This window comes from Seriola lalandi, unplaced genomic scaffold (assembly GCF_002814215.2).
Source record: "Seriola lalandi dorsalis isolate HSWRI2012SDOR001 ecotype SW California unplaced genomic scaffold, Sedor1 jcf7180002054890, whole genome shotgun sequence".
NCBI classification, from domain to species: domain Eukaryota; kingdom Metazoa; phylum Chordata; class Actinopteri; order Carangiformes; family Carangidae; genus Seriola; species Seriola lalandi.
The window spans coordinates 433,418-457,690 of NW_019525442.1; the positions used below are offsets into that span (position 1 = coordinate 433,418).

The following is a 24,273-nucleotide window of genomic DNA, read 5'->3' on the forward strand; positions in this document are numbered from 1 at the left end:
ATACAATGATGTTTTCTGACATTTTTGCCTTACTATACTATGACATTTATACGCCTTACCATCCTATGATGTTTTTTGACATTTTTTAGCCATACTATACTGTTACGTTTTTTGATATTTTTAAGCATTACTATAATATGACATTTATATGCCTTACTATACTATGATGTTATTTCACATTTTTTTGCCATACTATACTATGACGTTTTTTGACATTTTTTAGCCTTACTATACTATGACGTTTCTGACATTTTGTGCCATACTATACTATGACGTTTTCAGACATTTTTTGCCATACTATACTATGACGTTTATACGCCTTACTATACTATGACGTTTTTTGACATTTTTTTGCCATACTATTATACTATGACGTTTTTTGAAATTTTTTTGCCATACTATAGTATGATGTTTTTTCAAATTTTTTTGCCATACTATACTATGATATTTTTTCACATTTTTTTGCCTTACTATACTATGAAGTTTTTTGACATTTTTTTGCCATACTATACTACGTCGTCTTTTGACATTTTCTTGCCATAATATACTACGCCGTCTTTTGATATTTTCTTGCCATACTATACTATGACGTTTTTTGACATTTTTAAGCCTTACTATAGTATGACGTTTATACGCCTTACTATACTATGATGTTTTTTCACATTTTTTTGCCATACTATACTATGATGTTTTTTCACATTTTTTGCCTTACTATACTATGACGTTTTCTGACATTTTTGGCCATACTATACTATGATGTTTTTTGAAATTTTTTAGCCATACTATTCTGTGACGTTTTTTGATATTTTTATTCCTTACTATACTATGACATTTTTTGACATCTTTTAGGCTCACTATACTATGACGTTTCTGACATTTTTTGCCATACTTTACTATGACGTTTTCTAACATTTTTTGCCATACTATACTATGACGTTTATAGGCCTTACTATACTATGATGTTTTTTTCAAATTTTTTTGCCATGCTAGACTATAAAGTTTTTTCACATTTTTTGCCATACTATACTATGATGTTTTTTCACATTTTTTAGCCATACTATACTGTGACGTTTTTTGATATTTTTAAGCATTACTATAATATGACATTTATATGCCTTACTATACTATGATGTTTTTTCACATTTTTTTGCCATACTATACTATGACGTCTTCAAGCCTTACTATACTATGAAGTTTTTTGACATTTTTAAGCCCTACTATACTATGACGTTCATACGCCTTTCTATACTATGATGTTTTTTCACATTTTTTTGCCATAATAGACTATAAAGTTTTTTGACATTTTTAAGCCCTACTATACTATGACGTTCATACGCCTTACTATACTACGACGTTTTTTGATATTTTTTGCCATACTATACTATGATGTTTATACGCCTTACTATACTATGACGTTTTTTGCCATTATTTTGCCATACTATACTATGACGTTTTCTGACATTTTTTACCATGCTACACTATGATGTTTATACACCTTACAATAATATGATGTTTTTTGACATTTTTAAGCATTACTATACTACTACGTTTATATGCCTTACTATACTATGACGTTTTCTGACATTTTTATGCCTTACTATACTATGACGTTTATATGCCTTACTATACTATGATGTTTTTTCACATTTTTTTGCCATACTATACTACGATGTTTTTTCACATTTTTTTGCCTTACTATACTATGACGTTTTTTGACATTTTTTTGCCATACTATACTATGACGTCTTTAAGTCTTACTATACTGTGACGTTTTTTGACATTTTTATGCCTTACTATACTATGACGTTTTTTGACATTTTTTAGCCTTACTATACTATGACGTTTCTGACATTTTTTGCCATACTATAGTATGACGTTTATACGGCTTACTATACTATGATGTTTTTTCATATTTTTTTGCTATACTAGACTATAAACATTTTTGCAATTTTTTGCCATGCTACACTATGACATTTTTTACCATTTTTTTTGCCGTACTATACAATGACGTTTTTTGACATTTTTAAGCCTTACTACTCTATGACGTTCATACGCCTTACCATCCTATGATGTTTTTTGACATTTTTTAGCCATACTATACTGTTACGTTTTTTGATATTTTTAAGCATTACTATAATATGACATTTATATGCCTTACTATACTATGATGTTATTTCACATTTTTTTGCCATACTATACTATGACGTTTTTTGACATTTTTTAGCCTTACTATACTATGACGTTTATACGCCTTACTATACTATGACGTTTTTTGAAATTTTTTTGCCATACTATTATACTATGACGTTTTTTGAAATTTTTTTGCCATACTATACTATGATGTTTTTTCAAATTTTTTTGCCATACTATACTATGATATTTTTTCACATTTTTTTGCCTTACTATACTATGAAGTTTTTTGATATTTTTTGCCATACTATACTACGCCGTCTTTTGACATTTTCTTGCCATAATATACTACGCCGTCTTTTGATATTTTCTTGCCATACTATACTATGACGTTTTTTGACATTTTTAAGCCTTACTATATTATGACGTTTATACGCCTTACTATACTATGATGTTTTTTCACATTTTTTTGCCATACTATACTATAAAGTTTTTTCACATTTTTGGCCATAATATACTATGACGTTTCTGACATTTTGTGCCATACTATACCATGACGTTTATAGGCCTTACTATACTATGATGTTTTTTGATATTTTTAAGCATTACTATACTACTACGTTTATATGCCTTACTATACTATGATGTTTTTTCACATTTTTTTGCCATACTATATTATAAAGTTTTTTGCCATTTTTGGCCATAATATACTATGACGTTTCTGACATTTTGTGCCATACTATACCATGACGTTTATAGGCCTTACTATACTATGATGTTTTTTGATATTTTTAAGCATTACTATACTACTACGTTTATATGCCTTACTATACTATGACGTTTTTTGACATTTTTATGCCTTACTATAATATGACGTTTTCTTACATTTTTTGCTATATTATACTATGACATTTTCTGACATTTTTTGCCATACTATACTATGACGTTTTTTCACATTTTTTAGCCTTACTATACTATGACGTTTTTTTGCCATTTTTTTGCCTCACTATACCATGACGTTCATACGCCTTCCGATACTATGATGTTTTTTCACATTTTTTAGCCTTACTATACTATGACGTTTTTTCACATTTTTTAGCCTTACTATACTATGACGTTTTTTGCCATTTTTAGCCTTATTATAATATGACGTTTTTTGACATCTCTTGCTTTACTATACTATGATGTCTCTGTGTTTCACTATACTCTGCCATGTGTAAAGTTTACTCTCATATAGCTTACTGCTACCGTTGAGGGTAGTACAGTGGTTAGAAGAGTTACCTTTCATTCCAAGGGTCGATGGTTCAGGTCCTAGTTAAGAATATCTTGTGTCCATGACATTTTTCAGCCTTACTATACTATGACGTTTTTTGACATTTTTTAGCCTTACTATACTATGACGTCTATATGCTTTATTATACTACGATGTTTCTTCCCATTTTTTGCCATACTATACTATGACGTTTTCTGACATTTTTTGCCATACTATACTATGAAGTTTTTTTTTGCCATTTTTAAGCCTTATTATACTATTACGTTTTTTGACATTTTTTTGCCTTACTATACCATGACGTTCATACGCCTTCCGATACTATGATGTTTTCTGACATTTTTTTGCTATACTATACTATGACGTTTTTTCAAATTTTTTAGCCATACTATACTATGACCTTTTTTGCCATTTTTAGCCTTATTATAATATGACGTTTTTTGACATTTTTTGCCATATATATTATACTTTACTATATACTATGATGATTTATGCCTTACTATACTATGATGTTTTTTGATATTTTTATGCTTTACTATATTATTATGTTTTTTGACGTTCTTATGCCTGACTATAAGATGATGTTTTTTGATATTTTTTTTGCCAAGCTTTATTATGACATTTAATGCTTTACTATACTATGACGTATTTTGACTATTTTATTCCATGCTATACTATGACGTTTTATGCAGTACTATACTGTGACATTCTATGCCTTACAATACTACGACTTTTTTTGGCATCTTTATGCCTTACTATGCTACCATGTCTTTTGACGTTTTGTGCCTGTGAGGCTTTATGCCTTACTTTTGACGTTTTCGTGCCTTGATGTACTATGACGTTTTTTGATGTTTTTATGCCTTCCTATACTATTATGTTTTTTGATATTTTTATGCCTTTCTATACAATGACGTTCTATGCCAAACTATTCTGTGACACTATGTACCTTACTATAATATGACTTTTTTTGGTATCTTTATGCCTTACTATACTATGAATTTTCATGCCCTACTCTGTTTTCATGGTAGTCCACTGGTTAGTAGTGTTGCCTGTCATTGTGAAAGTTCCCGGTTTAGTGTGTCGATAATTGCATGCAATATTGGTTAAAGGGCAAATCACTTGACTTTATATGCCTTACTATACTGTGATGTTTTTTTTGACATTTTTGTGACTTACTATACTATGAAGTTTTTTTACATTTTTATGCCATACTATAATAAGACGTTTTTTGACATTTTTGTGCCTGTCAAGGAGTATACCTTACATTACAATGACGAATTTTGACATTTCATGCCTTGCTATACTATGACGCTTTTTGATGTTCTTATGCCTTACTATACTATGACGTTTTTTGATGTTCTTATGCCATACTATACTGTGACTTTTTTGTCATCTTGATACCTTACAATATTATGACCTTGTTTGACGTTTTTATGCCTTATCATACTGTGACATTTTATGCCTTACAATAGTATGACTTCTTTTGGCATCTTTATGCCTTATTATACTTTGATGTTTTTTGAATTTTTTTTGTTATAGTATACTATTACGTTTTATGCCTTACTATATTGTGACATTTTATGCCTTACAATACTATGACGTTTTTTGACGTTTTTATGCCTTACTATACTATGACATTTTATGACATTTTTATGCCTTACTATACAATGACTTTTTCATCCCTTATTATACTATGACGTTTTTTGACATTTTTATCCCTTACTATTCTGTGACATTTTATTTATTAATATACAGTGCAATGATGTTTTTTTTGACAATTTTCTGCCTTACTGACGATTTTTGAGATTTTAATTCCTTACGATCCTATGACGTTTCATGCCTTACTATACAATTATGTTTTTTTATATTTTTATCCCTTTGATATTATGACGATTTTCAATTTTTTAAGCATCTTTATTCCTTACTATACAGTGACTTTTTTTGGCAACTTCATGCCTTACTGTCCTATAACGTTTTTTGACATTTTATGCTTTTCTATAATTTAACGTCTCATGCCTTACTATACCATGATGTTTTTTGACATTTTTATGCTTTAATATAGAATGATGTTTTATGTTTTGGTATAATATGACGTTTTTTGGCATCTTCATACCTTATTTTACTATGATGTTTTTTGATATTTTTATGCCATACTATACTATGATGTTAACAGGCTCTCCTCCATTCCACTCTTTCACTCATATAATGATCATTCAGTGGCTCCACTGATCGGGGATCTGACAACATTTACTGTATGACTGAACATGTTGAAATCACTGGTACCACTTCTCATTGTGTTTTTTAAGTTAACAACAGCTAATTTCAGTGTAACATCAGCTGCCATTATCAAAGGGGACAGACCCTGTAAAGGTTACTTCGAAAGACCAAAGACTGATTGACTGTAGTTACACTTTGAAACATAATGTATGCGTCTTAGAGAGACATACAGGATGTTTTGACACTATTTCAACATTGAACGGAAACTACAAGAGGCAAACGAGAACATGCCACATAAGTGAATAGGAGAGTGAGGGAGATATCAGCCCAGCCTGGTCTGTTCACACCCACACAGTCCTGAGGTCTAAGTGGAGGAATGAGTGAAAAAACCTGTGTAGGTGTGGAGCCTTTAAACTGCTTGACATGCAGAAACTATCTGCTCCATTCTACAGGCCTTCATCATGGATATCATTTGAACATGACCATAGGTGTAACTAACAGCATTAATAATGACTGTATTCCATGTTGGTGCGTCAGTTCCAGTTCTTTTCTTTGAACACATCCATATAGCGCCACTTGGTGTTTTGAAAGTCATACAGTAACCATGCACGTCTAATGATAATGCCATGATAATGAAAGAAAAAAAAAAAAATCTAATTCAAAATAAAAATGTTGTTAAGAAAGGGTAACAATCAGCTTCTGTTCAGAAATGTACACAAAATTTTGTGTATCACCGGCTGATGTTGAGCCTGGCACACTGACACCTTAAGATGGTGTGAGCTCCCTCTAATTTCCTGACAGTTTGTGACATTAACCATCACATCAGGCCACATTTTTCATCCTTTAAAAGCTCCACCAAATGAAACACTAAGGCTTCTCTCCCCTCTTATCTATTGTCACCCCTCACCTTCGTGCTGAGCAGACGTGCTGTTTCTTTGGTAGGTTTCGCTCCCAGGCTTTAGACAGCCACTCTAGTCGTCTGCTCCACATCGAGCTCACCAGACCATCAACTGGAGGAAAACACAACCAGTCAACGCAAACATTCATAATCATCTACATTACCAGCCCATCTACTGCCTAGCACATTAAAGTAAAACAACAATTTTCTTTGAATCCAAATTGTCTCTGTGGTAGCAACGTCAAGTGTAACAGAGGAGCAGAGTGAGTTATTGAATGACACTCAGACAGGCGTAAACTTACTTGTGTGTTTCATGGCAGATCCCATCACCAGGAAGGACACAGTGATGCTGATGGCTATAAACACCTGGATCAGCTCAGCCACCCAGGAGTATGCCCTGTAACGTTCATTAATAATCTGCATGGGTTGGTGGGGAGGGTGATGGACGATGGCGGAGATTGAAAATGAGGACACAAAGAAGAAGGGAGGCATATTTTTTCATACTTTAGCACCTAAGTCTTTACACTGATAATATATGTAATACATTTTAACAGTATGTTGCTGCTATGATAATTCACTATATTGGAATTAATTGTAAAAAATGCTCTATTTGTTAAAATGACACAAGACTGTGTGTCATTACACAGGTTATTGTTCTGGCCTAATGTTTTTCACTGATTAGCTTCCTGATTAAAGTTGTGCTCATGACTGAAATCACAACTTCAGTTGGAATGAAGACCTGCTGACTTGTAGCTGTACAACTGCATAAAGTTTAGTTTCATGACAGACACAATTAACTTGGACTCTATTTGCACTAGAGAGTCTGAGGGTGAATTTGTAAAGCATGTGTGTGGGCCCGAGTCCCATTTTGGAGTTAGTTGATAAGATGTGTGGATTTTTACATAAAAATCTTACACAGTGTTGCCCTGAGCGAGATCAGGCCAGGACAGCCCCACTGTGCACTCTCTTACTACCAATTAGTTTGTCAGCCAGGCCCAGCCAGCCACTACAGCTAATTGCTGCATGTTTCAATTTACCATCCAAGTAAGTTGTTAGCTGGGGGACTTGTTAGCTAGAAGCACTGTTTCATGTATAATTGAATGCGAACGCACTCAGATCACATCTCGCCAGATAATCGTTTCACCACAAACCGTTATCCGGCTCTGCATGTGCTGCACATACCATATACTATCTATTGTACAGTAGTTCTATTGCAGTAGCTTCACATGCAGCCTGAGCATACTGTGACTAGGAAATATCAATATGGTGTATTCACTGTGGTACAGCATCGGTGATGCTGCCATATACAGTATGTCACCTATCAGGTGATATACTATTATCACATATACATCCTCTGAATATATGAAGACATAAATTTATAGCATATATGTGCATATTTTAAAAAATATATTTAATTCATATATGCAAGTTTATTAAAACAACATATATATGAAAATTCGACATGCTTATATGTGTTTTTCTTATTAATTTCCCATCAATTTAAAACATGTCTATCTTCTTCCCATTCTGGAAAAATGGTCTCAGACTTTTGGAACCCACTGTATATAATATCAACATATATTGACAGGCTTTGGGATGTACATTTATGTAACATATGTCCACAACATAAGCATAAATACATAACATACATATTTGTATGGGCTAGACATATATGTCAATATATGAACATTTTCCAATTTCTAATGGGTTTTGTATATAACGTTTGTGCATGTTTTTATTTTACATGTTCATATATATTTCTATCATATATGGAAATTCAATATATGTATTACATTTGCGTATGGGGTTTGACTCTTAAGAGTTTTCAGATGGTTTACAGATCGCTTCTCACCAGAATGATAACCATTATTGGTCATCACACACACACACACACAGTGGAAACAAATATTTGAGCACCTCATCATTTTAAGATTTAAATATTTAAGCTAAATATTTTAAGTTAATTAAAAATGTGTTGTTGCACAGTAAAAGTATAATAGTAGTTGTAGATGTTAAATCATACCAACATAATTGGTGCTTAATCTCCTTCATTCCTTAATCTTAAAAAATACTACATCCTATATTTTTACTACCTAGTACACTGGTAAATAGTAAGTTAGTTTATAGATATTATCATGGCAGCTTGACACCAAACACTTTGCAGTGTAGGCCTGCTAGTGAACATATCCATGACTCTGTAGCATTTAGATGTAGCCTGGTATTGGTTTTTATTATTATTTCTGCACTACACTTCCTTTTGTTACTATTACTGCAGACGTCATTGTGATGGTCATAAAGTGGAGACAAAGAGGGTCATTGTTGTTACATTAATCACCTGAGACCTGATTTTTTTCCCCAATAGGCTTACCATCAGTTCAGCTGATGAAATGTTATATGTGATTATATGTGCTAGTCCTGTTAGGTTTCGTTTTGGTGTGGGTTTAGGTTAGACTGAGGACACCAGATCCTATGACCCTTTTGGGGTTGGTCTATGTGGCTTCTCTTCTCAGCCCATCAGCCTTCCGTTCTTCTGTTTGTGCTGTTAATTACGCCTTTTTTTTCATTGTTTGTCCAGTAATAAACAGAGGGGTTTCTGCTGCAAGCGGTGTGTAAGCACTCAGGCCACACTGACTCCATCCTCCTCCTCCAGCATCACCACCTGTCTTGTATGCACCACAGCTCCTGAGGTGCTAAGGACACCCAGTTGGCCAAACAGTCTTCTCCAAGCTGACTCACATCATTAAGTCAAGGGACAAAAATAGTTTTCAAGTGGGCCCCATGAGAGTTCAGGAAGAAAACAGTGTTTCTTTTTAAAAAAAGAAAAAAAAAAGACATTTATTTGATTTCTCTCACCCACAGTAGCTCTATACGTCCGTAATGAAACTAAAACACTGCAACACCTTTCACACTGTCTTTCAGGTGATAGGATATCTACGCGTTTTTGCTCTAGAAGACAATTCCCCACTCACCTGAGAGTCTTGACTAGCTCCACTGTCTGTGGGGGAATTCCCTGGTATTTATGTGATGTAAAAATGGCAGAGGTTAAAACACCTACCTGAGTGTGGAGTCTTACCTTAGTCAGTGGAATGGTTGCAATCTCTCCTGCTTTCTCAGACCTGAGGGGAAAACAAACACATACAAGAGAAGAGAAAAGGTAGTTTATCTGTCTTTCCTCCCTCGGGCACTACTGTATCACTGAGCAAAGCAAATCTTTAGCCAAGCAGAAGCTGATGTTAAACAGCTGTAATGCCACTTCACCTGCACCACACTGGCAACTTATTCCTCAATCTTTTAACATTGTTGTCGTCTTTGCTCTCTGCCATTCACATGTTAGTGTCAGTGTGTCAGTTCAAATGGAGATATAAAATACTGAACAAATAATTCTTGTCATAATTCTGTCATTAAACATGGTTACCATGTCACATTTCCAGAAAATTATGTAAAACATGTTCATTTCAACAGAGCAATTGAATCAGAGAGCAACACCTAATTAATGGGAGATTTCCTCCCTATTTCCAAAGGTGGTGAACTTGAATTTTTTGAAGAAAAAAGCAAAAAAACAATAGGAGTGACACAATGAGAGTGGCTTACAACACAGACACAAACACACAATGTAAAATCATAAAATATGTTACTATTAACGGAAACTGGTTCTCACAACCATGAAATAAATGTTGAGTAGTTTATGTGGCTTGAGAAACTACATCCTTGTTCACTTGCTGCCTCCGCCCTCGGAGGGTCCATCTCACAGAAGTCCACTTTAGTCTTGGAGAAGTGGAACATCACATAACACAGCGAGAGGGATTCCCCTCCGGAGGAAGTGCAGAGAGGGAGCAAATGAGGGCTTGTTAAACCACTACAGAAATGCAGTTAGATTTTTGTGCAGCCTATTTACAGTGAGTTAGAGTTGGGTTATAGGAAAACAACAAAATCACAAAACTGCACACTCAAACCTGCAGTATTTTCTCTAAATGTTAAAATGGCAAAACCTGGCTCTGGCAATGTGTTATGTTATAATCCCTGCTGAGCTGAGCCTTGTGTACGCTTGTGGGGTGTGAGTAGGTTTTATATAATGCTATAATGCCTCTAATCAAGTTCTGCACACATCTCAAGGATAATTAAAGCAAAGAGTTTTCACTCTACCACAGTAAGGGTCTGCATACTTTTGTAAATGACAGATTTCATTCTGTCATTTTTAATACATTTGTAAAAAATTCTGGAAGATGTTTGTCATTATGGGTTATTGAGTGCAGACTGATGGGCAAAAATGTCAGTTTTATCCAAATTAAATCCACAACACAAAGTCTGGAAAAAGTGAAGGGGTCTGAATACTTTATGTTTCCACTGTATTCAATTCAATCACAAGGCTAAAGTTTGGTTTCATACAAAATCTCTCTGTTCCTTTACATTTATCACAGTAATCATCATTTATAAAAGGCTGCCCTCTACATGAATTAATCTTCATTAACACTGATATACACAGTATATAGAGCCTGTATCTCTCTCTTTCTCTGGTAGCTGGCCAGCTCCCAGGCTGCAGAGGGATCTCCTGGGGAGATACAAGAATACTACAGTGCAGGATATATCGTCCTTAATATTAAATGAGGCACAAATGGTAGTAAAACATATGGCAGGCCAGGGCTAAAACTATGAATCAGTGTTTCCATTTTAACTTTAATTTTGGCCATTTGTCTGCTCCTGCTTTAATGTGTTGTAGGTTTCATTACTTCTTTCCCCTGTTTTCCGTTGCAGCCAGATGAACACAACCAAAATCTTCACTGGAACAGGAAGTGATAAGAAGTGAAAGGAGATGAAGTAAAAGAAAAACAAAACGAAACATGAGCTTATGATGCAAACAGCACTGGTGCACAGTGTGTGGATGACATCTGTTACACAGCCAGTGTGTCCTGCATGGCTGCATGGTTTTATTGCTCACTCACAAGGGCTGGGCAAAATGACCAAATGAATATCATGATAACATCATTGTACACATATGAAGGTGAATCAGTCATTCCAAAACTTTAACCCACAACAGTCTATACAACTACTGGTCAGACTGCTGTAGAATTTGGTATATTGATACTGATGCTTCCTAGAGGATGAGCCCTGAGGCTTTCATGACAATCCTTCCTACAGCTGCTTAGATATTGTTTAGTCTGGCCAACAATGCCATCGGTTAAACCACACCCCTATCATGGCAAATTTGGGTTAGTTAGTCCAATAGTTTGGTTGGAGAGAAGTAACTGGACAAATATTCAATAAATAGCCATTACATTTTGTACGGACATTCATAGTCTCAAGAAGATGTATCATAATGACTTTGGTGAACTCCTGACTTTTCATCTCGTGCCACAAACAGGTGACATTATTGATTTAGATTGAAATGTCTCAACAGCTAATATGGGATTGCCATGAAATTCCCCAAATGCTCCTGTGGCACCATCATCAGATCATTTCCTTTCCATTCGTCCAATATTTTGGTTTTTGACGAGATATCTGACCCAGAATGTCAACATATTGACTGGTGTTGTGGCCGGTGTGACTTCATCGCAAGATGGTCTCCAGTTTTGATACGACTTGAAACTCATACTGCACCTCGCATTTATATCAATGACAGTGATTAGATAATACAAACACAAGACAGTTCAACATCACCACAAACTCTAACCCCCAAAACATCCATTAAGTTGAATTAACACTTTAAAACTTCAACAAAGTGAAACATTATAAACTTCATAAAGGTTATAACACTGTATCAGATAACATTAGTTTGGCTCAGTGTTGCTACTAGACTGGTAGCTGAGTTTATAGTTTTCATCTAATACACAATATAGGCCACATCCAAATGCTTACTTAGTACCATAGGAATATTACGATTATTCCTTTAGATAACAAGATAATTAATATATTATCACGTAATTGAATTTGTTATCCTCGGATAAAAAGACTATTAACCACCGATCATGAGATGAAAGGATTAAAATAATAATTGTATCCACAGCTTCTCTCACCTTCTGTAAAAAGCCAGGGGTTCAATATAATGCGTTGAATAGCACATTAACTGAACAGGAGGGTTGTAAGATAATGAAATGTTAGAGTTATGAAGTATAAAATTATTCCATGTTTTTATTACTGAGCATCCCTTTGCCAGATAATATTAAAAATACTGTTGTTTACAGGTAAGAAACTAGACCCACAGAGAAGGAATCAACAATAGGTTTATTTTTTGCAAAAAGTTTCAGAAAATCCTCAGAGAATTATTCCTACTAGTGTTAATCTACTAAACTCTCTAAGACATTGAGTGAGTATGTGTGTACGGGTGTGACAGCGACTGTTATTGTATTTTTTCCACAAAGCATAATGTTAGGTATTGCTTCATGAAGCATCTAATGGGATCTGAATTAACAACATCCCAGCAATATCTCACATCTGCCTCAGTCTTTAATTCCTTTCCTTCTCTTTCACTCTCTTCCTCTTCAGCTGCCGTACCGCAGCGGCTGCTCAGCCAGTGGGTTTTATAGTCTGCATGGGCTGTGACATGCTGAGTCACAGCAGGGGGATCAGGGAGACAAAACTAATTAAGAGGACAAGCAACAGCAAAGACACAACACTGCATGCATCATTTATGGTGTTTCAAATCACCAAAGCTAATAAGCCTCATACAGTCAGGAAACAGCTTTTGTCGCCGGCTTTGAGCAAACGCTGTGAAAAGGAAAAAAAAAAAAAAAAGCTTCAGGAATATCGGCAAATGTTCCATTTTCAGATACAAATGGAAAAGCAACAGATGTGAGATGTGTGTGTGTGTGTTTGTGCTCCAACGTGATGATATCATGCACATACCAAAGCACTGCCTTCTGTGATAGACCAACTGGGTGTGAAACTGCTGAGAACTGCCTGACAAACAGGATGAAGAGGGCAGCTATCAGCAGACTGTATAAATAACGTCATAATTGCAGAGTTTTCAGGGGACCAGTTGTGTGGGTTTATGTGATGAGCAGCTGTGATGACAAGAAGGAGAGTGGGATTATCACACTGGTTAGGGAGATTCCTCTGTCTACATTTTACCACGTCTTTTCTCCACTGAGGCTGCTGCCACTGAGAACAACAATCCTCAGTTTAAGGAAATGTTAGTCAGCAATTGACCCTTCGCTACGCCTTTAAATACTGTTGAGCTTTCCAGTGTAACACATTTGCAACTTGCACATTTACAATAGTCATGGAGGCAGATATAATACTTGAAAATTCAGTGTACTTTTTGAAACTGTTGCTGATAGATTTTATTAACTGTAGCTAGCTAACTAACATTAAATGGATTCATTAAAAACGCCCGCTCCAGCAGACTCATAGGAGAACAAGAAAACTGTAAAGGGCCTTCTTATGGTGCAGAAAAGATCCAAGGGTAAAGCTCACAGCATCCTCACCAGTAGATGATGACACACACACACACACACACACACACACACACACACACACACACAAAAAAATCAGTTGCATCTTAGGGCTTAAAACTTAGAATAATTATCCTGGCTAAAGAAATAAAAAAGGCAAAAATAAAAATTTCACTTGCCATTTAGGGCAGGTAAAGAAGTAAAGATGTTTTACTTGGACAAGCAATATAAAGGCCACATATGCTTTATTGTTAGTATTTGTCAAACTATTGCATAAGAAAAGGATTTGAGGAGATGAGGACAAACTGATGAGTAACAAAGCCATCATAGACAAATCCCCTTTAAACCAGTTAAGAGGAGCACAGATCTATTAACTCTAATATAGCATGTGGGACTGGAGTTACATTGGCTTCCATGTTGCTGTGGATGTCAGTCCTGAACAGGGATTTTTCTAACTTAACCTCCTAAGACCCGAACTCTTGCATGGTGTGCATTTTTAATTTCTCTTTGCTATTTAGGCTGATTGGGACCTGATGAGTGTAACAACAAAGAATTATCTTTTTACATGATGTAGTTTCTGAGAAAAATGATGTCCACATATGAGGACATTAGTTTTAAATTTCGATAGAAACCAATAAAGAGACAATTGATTAATGATGTGCAAAACTATTTATTTGGTGCCAGAACACAGCAGCATTTTCCTGAGTGCAAAAACAAAATGAGAAAGAACAATTGTGCCCCTTTGAGCAATATGGCTCATTTGAAGTACTGCTAACAGTTGCAGAAAGACGTATGTCTGTAACAAAGTAAAAAACATTCTGAACATTTTGCATTGTTACTGTTGTAAACTGTTCATTTCAATTTCTGAACATGGCTCATATGTGGTCACCAGGCCCTTGTTGAGAAAAAGTTAGTATTGTGGTCTAGAGAACCAAAAATGTGAGGTCCACATATGTGGACGCCAGGTCCTAGGAGGTTAACCTGTGACTCAAGAAAAATATGTTCAGCTAATTGTATGCTAACTCTTGGCTGAAGTCTCGGTAGCTTAGCACTGTAGATAGCAAGTTAAATAGTCTTGCTAATCTTAGCAGCTGACGTTACACCTTTGTTCTATTATTTGTGGCTATAAAAATACAGCACTTATGTGGAGAAATCCAACGCTTGACAGATTTCTGACTCCCTAATTTCAGTTGCCAGTGGTCTGATGATCAGCATGAAGTAGCATAAGCAATTAACTTCAGCTCTATATAGAAATATTCATGGCAATATGGGCTGCTAAGTCTTCCACCTGTTGCTATGCGCTGATGACAGCTAGCTGTCCTGAGGCAAGGTGCTGACTCACTGTTTGACCTCTGAGAAGAGCTTTTTGCTGCATGTCTCTCAGACTGTGCAAAGTCCCAAGCTGGCACATCTGACACCTGTATTCACCTGAGTGCCCTGAATGAAAGCATGGATGGCTTCCCCTCGTCCATTCTGATGAACAAGGATAAGGTTACAGCTTTCACAGGAGTGGACACACTCACAGGACAGTGCCGTGTGCTTTCATAGTCTAACCTTGGCGCTGAAACTAGGAGAGATGCCATGTGTACTCTGCTGTCAAAAGCACTCTTATTTTAAATTCTGATTTGATGTATTTTTCTCCAGGTCCTTCAGTTTATGAGAGAGACGGAATGACAACCTATTTTTCTGCAAAAGGTGAGGGAGAACGGGACTGGATACCAAAGCCCTTTGGCAGAGGAAACATGCACATTAAAATTGATATTTTTGATTTTTCACTTTATTTCTTTTTCTGTCACTTAAGCATGTTGGAAGCTCTGAATAAAAATGAGCATAAAAAGGAGAAAGACTGGAGGCAGAAGAAATAAAATGAAAGTAACAACTAACACTGTGGCTGTATTATTATGGCAAAAACTATAATCTTGATTATTGCTGTTCTAAATTGTACGGTCATTATTAACAGTATTTTATTACCAGTATTCCTTCCACTCCCAGAAAGTATCGTCATAATATTGATGATTGATCATAATATATGAAACCTTTCACTCTCTTTGGTTTTGTACTTTCAGGTATTCATAAAAGTGAGATGACTTATTGCAGCAAGTTTCCTGTGTGTGTGTGTGTGTGTGTGTAAGTGAGTGAAGTATTTCCTTTATCCGCCTCAGCCTTGATCCACTCATCATACTAGATTCAGTGACATCTCTCGCATGACTGAAACAAACGATGCGTGACTTTGAGCAGAATGAAGACCATTCCAGGCAATATTAAGTGTTTGACATCAATTATATTTCCAAATGAGAGAAGAAATGGATTGTGCAAGTTTATTTCTGTTTGCAGCTTTTGCTTTTTTTGTCATTGAATTTGACTTCATTTAAATTTTGCACAGCTTTTTGACACAGACTACTTAAAGAGACAAAATTAAAATCCCCCTCTCACTGCTCAGAGTAAGATAAAAACTCCAAAAGCAAGACTGGCTGCAAGGAAATGTTCAGGCCCATCAAAGGAGATGAAATTAAGTTAAGACAGACTACCAACATTTGCAAATGCCACTTCTCTTATTCTTATTTGTAAATTAAACAAACAAAATATCAACCAAAATGATCCCCTAGATGTTGTCTTTGACACGTTTTTATCAAAACAAAAAGCACAATTTGATCCTAACCCTTTTGTATTATCATTATTATATCAGTAGGACTACAAAGATGTCAGAGAAGTTATCCTATTCAACTTCCTCTTTGACAGTGCTTTGGCTTTGGTGTTGGTTTGGACTTAGCTTCACTAACTCATGAAGGATCAATTAATGAAATTTAATTATCTATCTAATCAATAGTTAATAAGAATAATAATAATGCAATTAGAAGCATTTCATTAATTTTGACATAGCCAGCTGTGTATCCTATAATGCTGTAAACACTCAACAATTAAAAAGCTATTTAAAAGAGATTTGTAATCTTTTGCATAATATGAATCATTTTTGATTGGTCTCCATGCTGTGTCTTTATTAATTGTTGGACAAGCCACTTGTGAAAGTGTCCAATAAGACAGTACGGTTTAGCTGGATTTCATTAGTACAGTGGCAGCCTTGGGCATAATCAGGTGTAGTACGCAGCAGTTTCAATTAAGCCTTTTGACAATTGTGCTCAGCACATCAGTCACGGTGTAACTGCGTATGCTCATAAGAGCAGATTGTATCACAACAAATGAAGTGTGTAAATCGTGAAAATGTGGTCACAGTGTAATTACAATGACATCAGTAACAATGAACATGAACAGACTTGTGTCCTGTCTAGATGCATGATGGGAAGCTTTTTTCTCACTCCTTCTCCTGGAGCACTACAGCATCTTAACTGCACTGTCTGTGATGCTTCTCATCCTCCCACAGCAGGGCCACCGGAGGCTTTCAAAGGGATGTGTTGACCTTATAAGGCATTCTGGGGGTGCTTCTGTATGTAAATGAGCCTGTACGTGCACAAGCAAATGGATGTAGAACAGGTGAGATTTCTCATTGTTCATAACATGTAGTAGGATGTTACCAACAGCTTCTGTGCACATATTTAGACCTTGTTATATTCATGATTTGATAAATGAGAGCACTGGACTGGACTAATGCAGTGTTGACCACAACCCTACACAGCCTATCTATACTTGGACTCAGCAACAAGGTGGACAAAATCATCCAGTTATATTTTTCATGCAATTTTGGCCATCTCCCCAATCACCTTTACCTGAGCAGTGATGCTCCCCAAGAATCCCAAGTTTTTAGAAAACTGCAGGATGTCTAAAAGCAAATTGCTGTTCCTGATCCCACTGACAGAAGACATGAGGCTGATGGAGAGACGGAAAAATCCCCTGTCCTCACTTTCATTTTTGTTATTACCCCCTTCATCCTAACATGGCTTTAAAAAAACATAAAAACTCAAAAGATGAGGGGAACAAGGTTGGAGGATTGGGATTTGAGGCAGTATAACAACCATGTGCTCCTCACCAGATAAATATATATAAAAATATGAATTTTCCACTAGGGGGCAATGTTGTTCTATGGAAGCCACAGCTCTGACCGGCAGAGAGAGCAGAGTACCTGTCACAGAGGTTGTATTAGCCATGTGGGTCACAGAGGCTCTGCTTTTTAAAGAGATGAACAATGAACAGTGATGGGTGGGGGTGGGGGGTGGGGGGAATAACAGAAATAAAAATTCATGCCAAGCAATCAGAATGAAAAACGGTTGTTCTGCAAATCAGTGGAATGAAGGAAGAATTAATGGGAAGGGACGGCCTGAGCCAGGGAGCTATTACAATTCAAGGATGCTTTGAAACAATTACATATTCAGTACAAGAGCTGCTAATTGTGCACATTCACACACTTCCCTGCTGATGTATCATTGCTGTCACCTTTGGGCTACAGTGTAATAGCATACTGTACGATTCTGATGACAAAAAACTAACTTTACATCAGAAATTGAAATCTGCTGCTGTTTTTATGGTCTAAGAGTGAGTGTGGATGATGTAATGGCACAGAATATAGCTCCATGCCTGCCAAATTATTTAAGGACTGGCCTGATATCACTGGATGTTATTTGATAATATGTCATTTTACTTAGATAATGGAGGATCATTTGGAATAGTAGCTTTGATAGGCTATGGTTCATCACTGTCCTCTGCACCACCTTTCATTGAATCTGCCTTTAATCCCTTTAACAATTTAAACTCCAAAACAAACAAATGAGTCAGTGGAAACTGAGTTTTCAAATGTTTTGTCCACTGCTGTTTTCAAGATAAAGCATCTGCTAATGAAGATTGTGTGATATGTTTGAAAGCTCCACAACGAGCACGTAAGTAGACCTTAAGTTGACAATCTCTGTCAATTGCTGTATGACTGAACTTTTGACCTAAATCATAAACATTTCTGATGACCGATGGGTCGACTTTGAGTGGCATTTCATCAGAAGCACAGGATTTTCTATTGAGAAAAATATCCTTTTGCCTTACAGCTTTGTTCTGGACAACCCAATATCAGTGGTTTGGCTTAGTCCCAAGATCATGTAAGGCCTTATGCCCATCAACCACACAGTGGTTGTATGTGACCTCTGGAGCATTAACTGTTTTATTTTGGTTCATTTGATCAGGTAATAGCAACGTCCTTTGAACGTCAGTATTCAATGTCTGGGCCCTTAATTAAAATAACAGTGGTGTAGTTTAAATAAGTAGGCAATGAGGGCAAAAATAGTTATTCACATTACAGTGGAAAAACAACCACTGCATAGTTTTGTGCAGTATTTATCACTGCATCCTGCTGTACTTAAAGGGGGTATTTGTAAGTCTTCTCTTCCACCAAACTTGGTTTCTTGTCTCTCAGCTCTTGGTGAGAGAAGTTTGATGCTGAACTTGCAACGTCTCTAAATTGGTAATAAACAGCTGTTAATGCTAATGCTGGCTATGTAGCAATAGCAATACTTACAAATAGCGCCTTTAACTGTGCCACCATATAGTAGCTACAATGCTAAAATTTGAAGTTTTAATGTATTGCTGCTCTACGCTGTGCCATAGCAACACACCACACACGGAGAGGTGCCTGCATAAGAAGTTTTCTGAAAATAATGTGAATATGCCTCAAATTAATTCTCAAATGCATATGCATGTCTTCCAGAAAGACAATCCTACCAATTCCTATTGGAACTGATTAAATACTCAATCAAAGTATGTGTTACAGCAAAGATTCTTATCTAATGACAAATGTCCACTGCAGGCCGGAGTAAAGAATACGACTGTAGATGTAAATGCCTTGTCTTAATGTCTAACAATATGTTTGGCAGCAATAAATTACAGGCTGCAGAGGTAGGCTTGTGGTTAAACGACTGATGGTTATGATGAAAGACACAAAGCAGGAGAGGAAGACTCACTCCTCTAGTGAGATGTTGGAGTACAGCAGAGAGGGGGTGGAGGAATGAGGAACAGCTGGGCTGCTGGAGTCACGCTGAGTTGTCTCAACTGCCATCCACCTCTCTGGTAACGATGTCTGGGGAACAATTTCCAGCACTGCCCAGCACCTGAAACACACAAACACACCCAGAGAAATTTACTAAATGACAAGTACCACGATGTGAATAAACGCAGCTCATTTATCAGCAAACATATACCTCCATTCCTGTTATGGAATCTAATTTTTAAAACAAATGAATCCCTTCCAAATCAGGATATAGCCTATACATTTAGTGACTCAAATAGGCCGTGACATATGCTGATCAAACTTTCAACACTTTAAAACCTGACTATTAAAAACCAAGTACTTTTTAAAACAATTCAAACTTGTGAGCCCCAGTGATGTAATGTATGTGCTGTGTATTCAACATTTTGTTTCTGAATCAATATGATACAGTTTTCCCACAGATATAAAGAGGTATACAGCTAAGCGTACAAGGAGCTCTTAAATTGAACAAATAGCTGCCTACAGGCCTGATAGCAACTTTCTTATTTCGGTATGCTATTCTACGCATTATTTGATAGAGCATGTTTCAAATAGCTACTGTCTGATCCAATCACAGTGTATAGGGCTCTGTGTTTTATGACCGTCAAGGACAAATGGCTATAGCATTAATGGCTGTTCTGTGCCAACATGAAGATAAAGTATCATGATCCAAAAGACAACACCACAAGTAATTGCACAATTTCCAAGATATGTACTTGCATGCATCTAACTTTTCTTGAGTGGAGGGGTCAGGATTAAATACATTTCATGATGTGAAAAAGATGGGGATTAAAACAGTATGTAGATGTATGTTAAACAGTTGATATTAGTTACCAAAGGGCCAAAAACAAGCTTCAGTTTCTTCCAGGAGGATGTTGCAAGACAGGGCCATTAGTCACAAAGATACACCACAGCCTCTAATCTAAAGTAAGACACACACTCTTGCTTAGTCACCACTGGCACCAGGCTGCAATAATCAACATTTTTATATGAACAATGGATCAAATGAATGTGTAATGTGAACAAGCCACAGAGAATTATCGCCTAACTCTGCAGTTCTCCTCAGCCTTTCAAAGTATTGTCACATTTTTCAGCTCACTGTTTTGCTTTTATGGCACACAGCTTTACTTTTGTGATTCATTCTCACCACACAGCAGTGGTGAAACATACAAGGAGCCCAGCACCAAACAGCAAACAAAAAAGTTAGTGACTAGCGGGTGAACATAGTAGAGCGCTTAGTAGCTAAAAAGGGAGGTGGACAGAAACAAAACTCCAAATGAACACTGCCATTGGTCTGTGTTTTCTAAATGTGTAAACAGGCAATAGTTAGCTAACATGTTAGCTAGTCAACAGCAGATTAACACAAGGCTGCCAATTCAACAACTCAAAAAGTTTCATGATCTCATTGGATTCATCCAATATAAAATTTGTGATTTTTAAGCGAAGGAAGAAGCAGTGCGTGCAACAACAAATCACTGCAATATGTGTTCTGCTGGAGCAGCCAATCACAGTGATTTTTTTCAGACCCACTATATCAAATGATTGTATACTGTAGGTGGCGGTAATGAGCCAAATGGTGCCGAAACAGAACAAATACATATATAAATAGTTCAGTGGTCATTTGTTCAATTTTATGAATTTGTTGGGTCTTACTCCTGATCTGTCGATGCTAAAGCATGATAAAACATACCGTACCAGTCAAACCTCTAGTCATGCCTAATAGTTAGCGTTAGCTGCTAATTGACCACAGCTGTTAATCAAATGATTTTATTTGAGTTTTCTGTTACAGGATGCTCACTTCCTGTGATGAAGTCAGGAGCTTCAACAATGTAAGCAGGAGTTTGGTGGTCCTAGGCAGATTTCAGTTTTACCGGAGAACCCCTTTGAGACATTTCAAGCGACTGCATAACGTTATGGCAGTCTTCCAAGACTGGTTTTTCCTTTTTGAGAAGAGATTGTCACAAGGCTGACATGGAAACAGAGACGTAGTACTTTTAAAACCTCCCAAGGACGCCATCGTGAATTAATTACACATTTATCAGCAAGACCAATCCACTCTAAACTGAAATTATTCATTGCTTTAGTTTTGACAGGTCACTGAATCATAAAATACGCTCAATCAAGAAAATGAGGTGCTCTTTGAAAACTCACAGTCTCATTCTTGATGATGATTTCATTCTAAACCCAAACCTGCTGCAGATAGTAAAACAGTTTTCACCCAACTGCTGGGCACCAGGGTTACCGTATGTGTTGATAATTTTACTCCCTCCAACACCACAGCCCCCTCCTGTTCTAGTTTTCCTTTGCTCATGATAGTCCTCATGCTTGACTTTGGCATCCATTTCTTTGTGTATTATGTATACCCCCTCACTCAGTGCTGCGTGTCTGCTGGGTTCTGTACTGTGTAGCCCTCAAGGTTTACTGTACTCCCTGCTGAATCCCTTAGTGCTGGATTCTTTAGGGAAGAATTTCAAGAGCAAAGCTTCTTCAGAAAAAATACCTCTGACTGTGTACATTTAGTGCATCGCTTCTATACTGGGTACACTGTGTTTTGGTCCATCTAATGTAAGTTATCTTCAACCCTTAATTTTTAATGGTTATAAGTTTCAATATCAGTTACTACGTAAATAACTTGGTGCAGGAAATATCTTTGTGCCTGAGTAATACAATGTTTTTATCATTATGTACTTGGCTATGACCTTCAGTAAGCAATTATCATAAGACAGAAAAAAACAAACAAAAAACCTGCAGTATGAACAAAAATCTATTTGAAACAACCTGAAGTTTACTTTGTGAAAACACCATTTTCTTGCTGAAATAATTCCCAAATGAATTTGTTAAATTTGCATTAAATAATGAAGTGAGAAAACATGTTTATTAACAAGCAAGCATCTTCTACAAGTGATTACCATAACATCAGTTTGATGTATACAGCAGAGTGCCTGTCTTCATGGAAGGAGTGCATGGAATCCTCAATAGTAATTTTACAAGATCATCTTCTGCTGTATAAATGTGTCTAAATCATTTATTTGAAATGTTATACTGCAAGTTTTTCCATTTTAATGTCTATTTACTTTCTCTGACGTGCACAACAACCTTCACCATTATGATATACATCAATCTGCAAATGTGCCAAATTTACCGCTGATAATTGCTTCACCATTCCACATGCAAATAAGCCATTTCTATGCAAGTAAGGCAACACTTATACTGTCAGATTACTGTAATTTTCCCCTTAGCCCGTATCAACCATTTTCAATGGTTGCCTTTTAATGCAGTGTCAATCTGAAAACACATCTTCAACACCTGTTGAGTCTTTGATCAGTTTGTGTTTACATCGACTGGCAATTTCACAAATGAAATGATGAGCTGTTCAGTATGATGGGTTATTACTGATATTGCTGATCTAAATCTTGAATATAAACACATACTTTACAATGGAAACTGGGAAAAAAAATGGTGCTTATAGTGATCAGTTTGACCCACACAGACATGATCACTATACGCACCATTTTTTCCCTTTTTCTTTATTTCTTATGCAGATTACAATCTAATCTACATTCATGTCATATTTATGCATTTACATCTTCCTAGGTGCTCAGAAAAATGGAAATATGGACGAATACATTTCCATAGAAATGGGGCTAATTCCATCTGCTAAGGACGACCTTTGATACAATTAAGAAGTCCAGAGCAGCTACTAAATGGACCTTATGGTGAGATTTAATTGTTTGTTAAGAATGGATTTTAAAGCTCATCTAGATTCACAATGCATCATATACATAATGGCAGATTTTAATACTTGAAGGTATCTGATTTGAAGATGTTCACAATGGGTGGACTGTAACACACTATAACAATATATGTTAAATGTGCTATCATTAGCAGCTCATATATGTGCATTATAAGAGACAATCATGGCTGATCAACAGTCCCAACCAAGCCCCTCTTTGGGTTGTCAAGGTGTTTAGGTCTGGTGGAAATCAACCTGATAATCCTTTAGGGGTACAGCTAGTCTTTGAAGGTTTTCTCAAAACAAAAACAGAGAGAGGGAGAAACAGAGAATAAATCACAAGTTCTTTGTTTGAAATCAAAGGCCATAAAGTTAGGCTGCAGGAGAGAGAAAGGAATTCACGGACAGGTAAATTCTCCCCCCTCTCTGCGGCACTGGCAGTTGGTCTCTTTGAATCGGCAGAGCAGAGTGCAGCTCTGAGAGATTTATCCATTCATTTGTTGTGGCTACGCTCGAATGCACCCAACAACAGACCATTTCTATTTTATTCTACTAGTCTTTCACTCTGCTGGGTGGCTCAACAGAATTATGTCCCCAACGATAATTATCAATCAAAATTATGGTCTGAAAAATGGAGGCAGAGGAAACTGCTTACCAGGATGTCAAGTATGAACAGGA

The 24,273-nt window shown here is 36.3% G+C and overlaps 1 protein-coding gene across 1 annotated transcript in view; it reads right to left on the reverse strand.

The window, feature by feature from the left end:
• LOC111671956 (uncharacterized) overlaps positions 1-24,273 on the reverse strand; it is an 85,385-nt gene that overhangs the window by 11,763 nt on the left and 49,349 nt on the right. Inside the window, exons 12-15 of the mRNA XM_023429208.2 lie at positions 19,798-19,944; positions 9,589-9,631; positions 6,818-6,932; positions 6,525-6,627 (exon numbers count right to left, since the gene is read on the reverse strand). Of these exons, the coding sequence (XP_023284976.2) occupies positions 6,525-6,627; positions 6,818-6,932; positions 9,589-9,631; positions 19,798-19,944 (408 nt within the window). The remainder of the gene's footprint in view (positions 1-6,524; positions 6,628-6,817; positions 6,933-9,588; positions 9,632-19,797; positions 19,945-24,273) is intronic.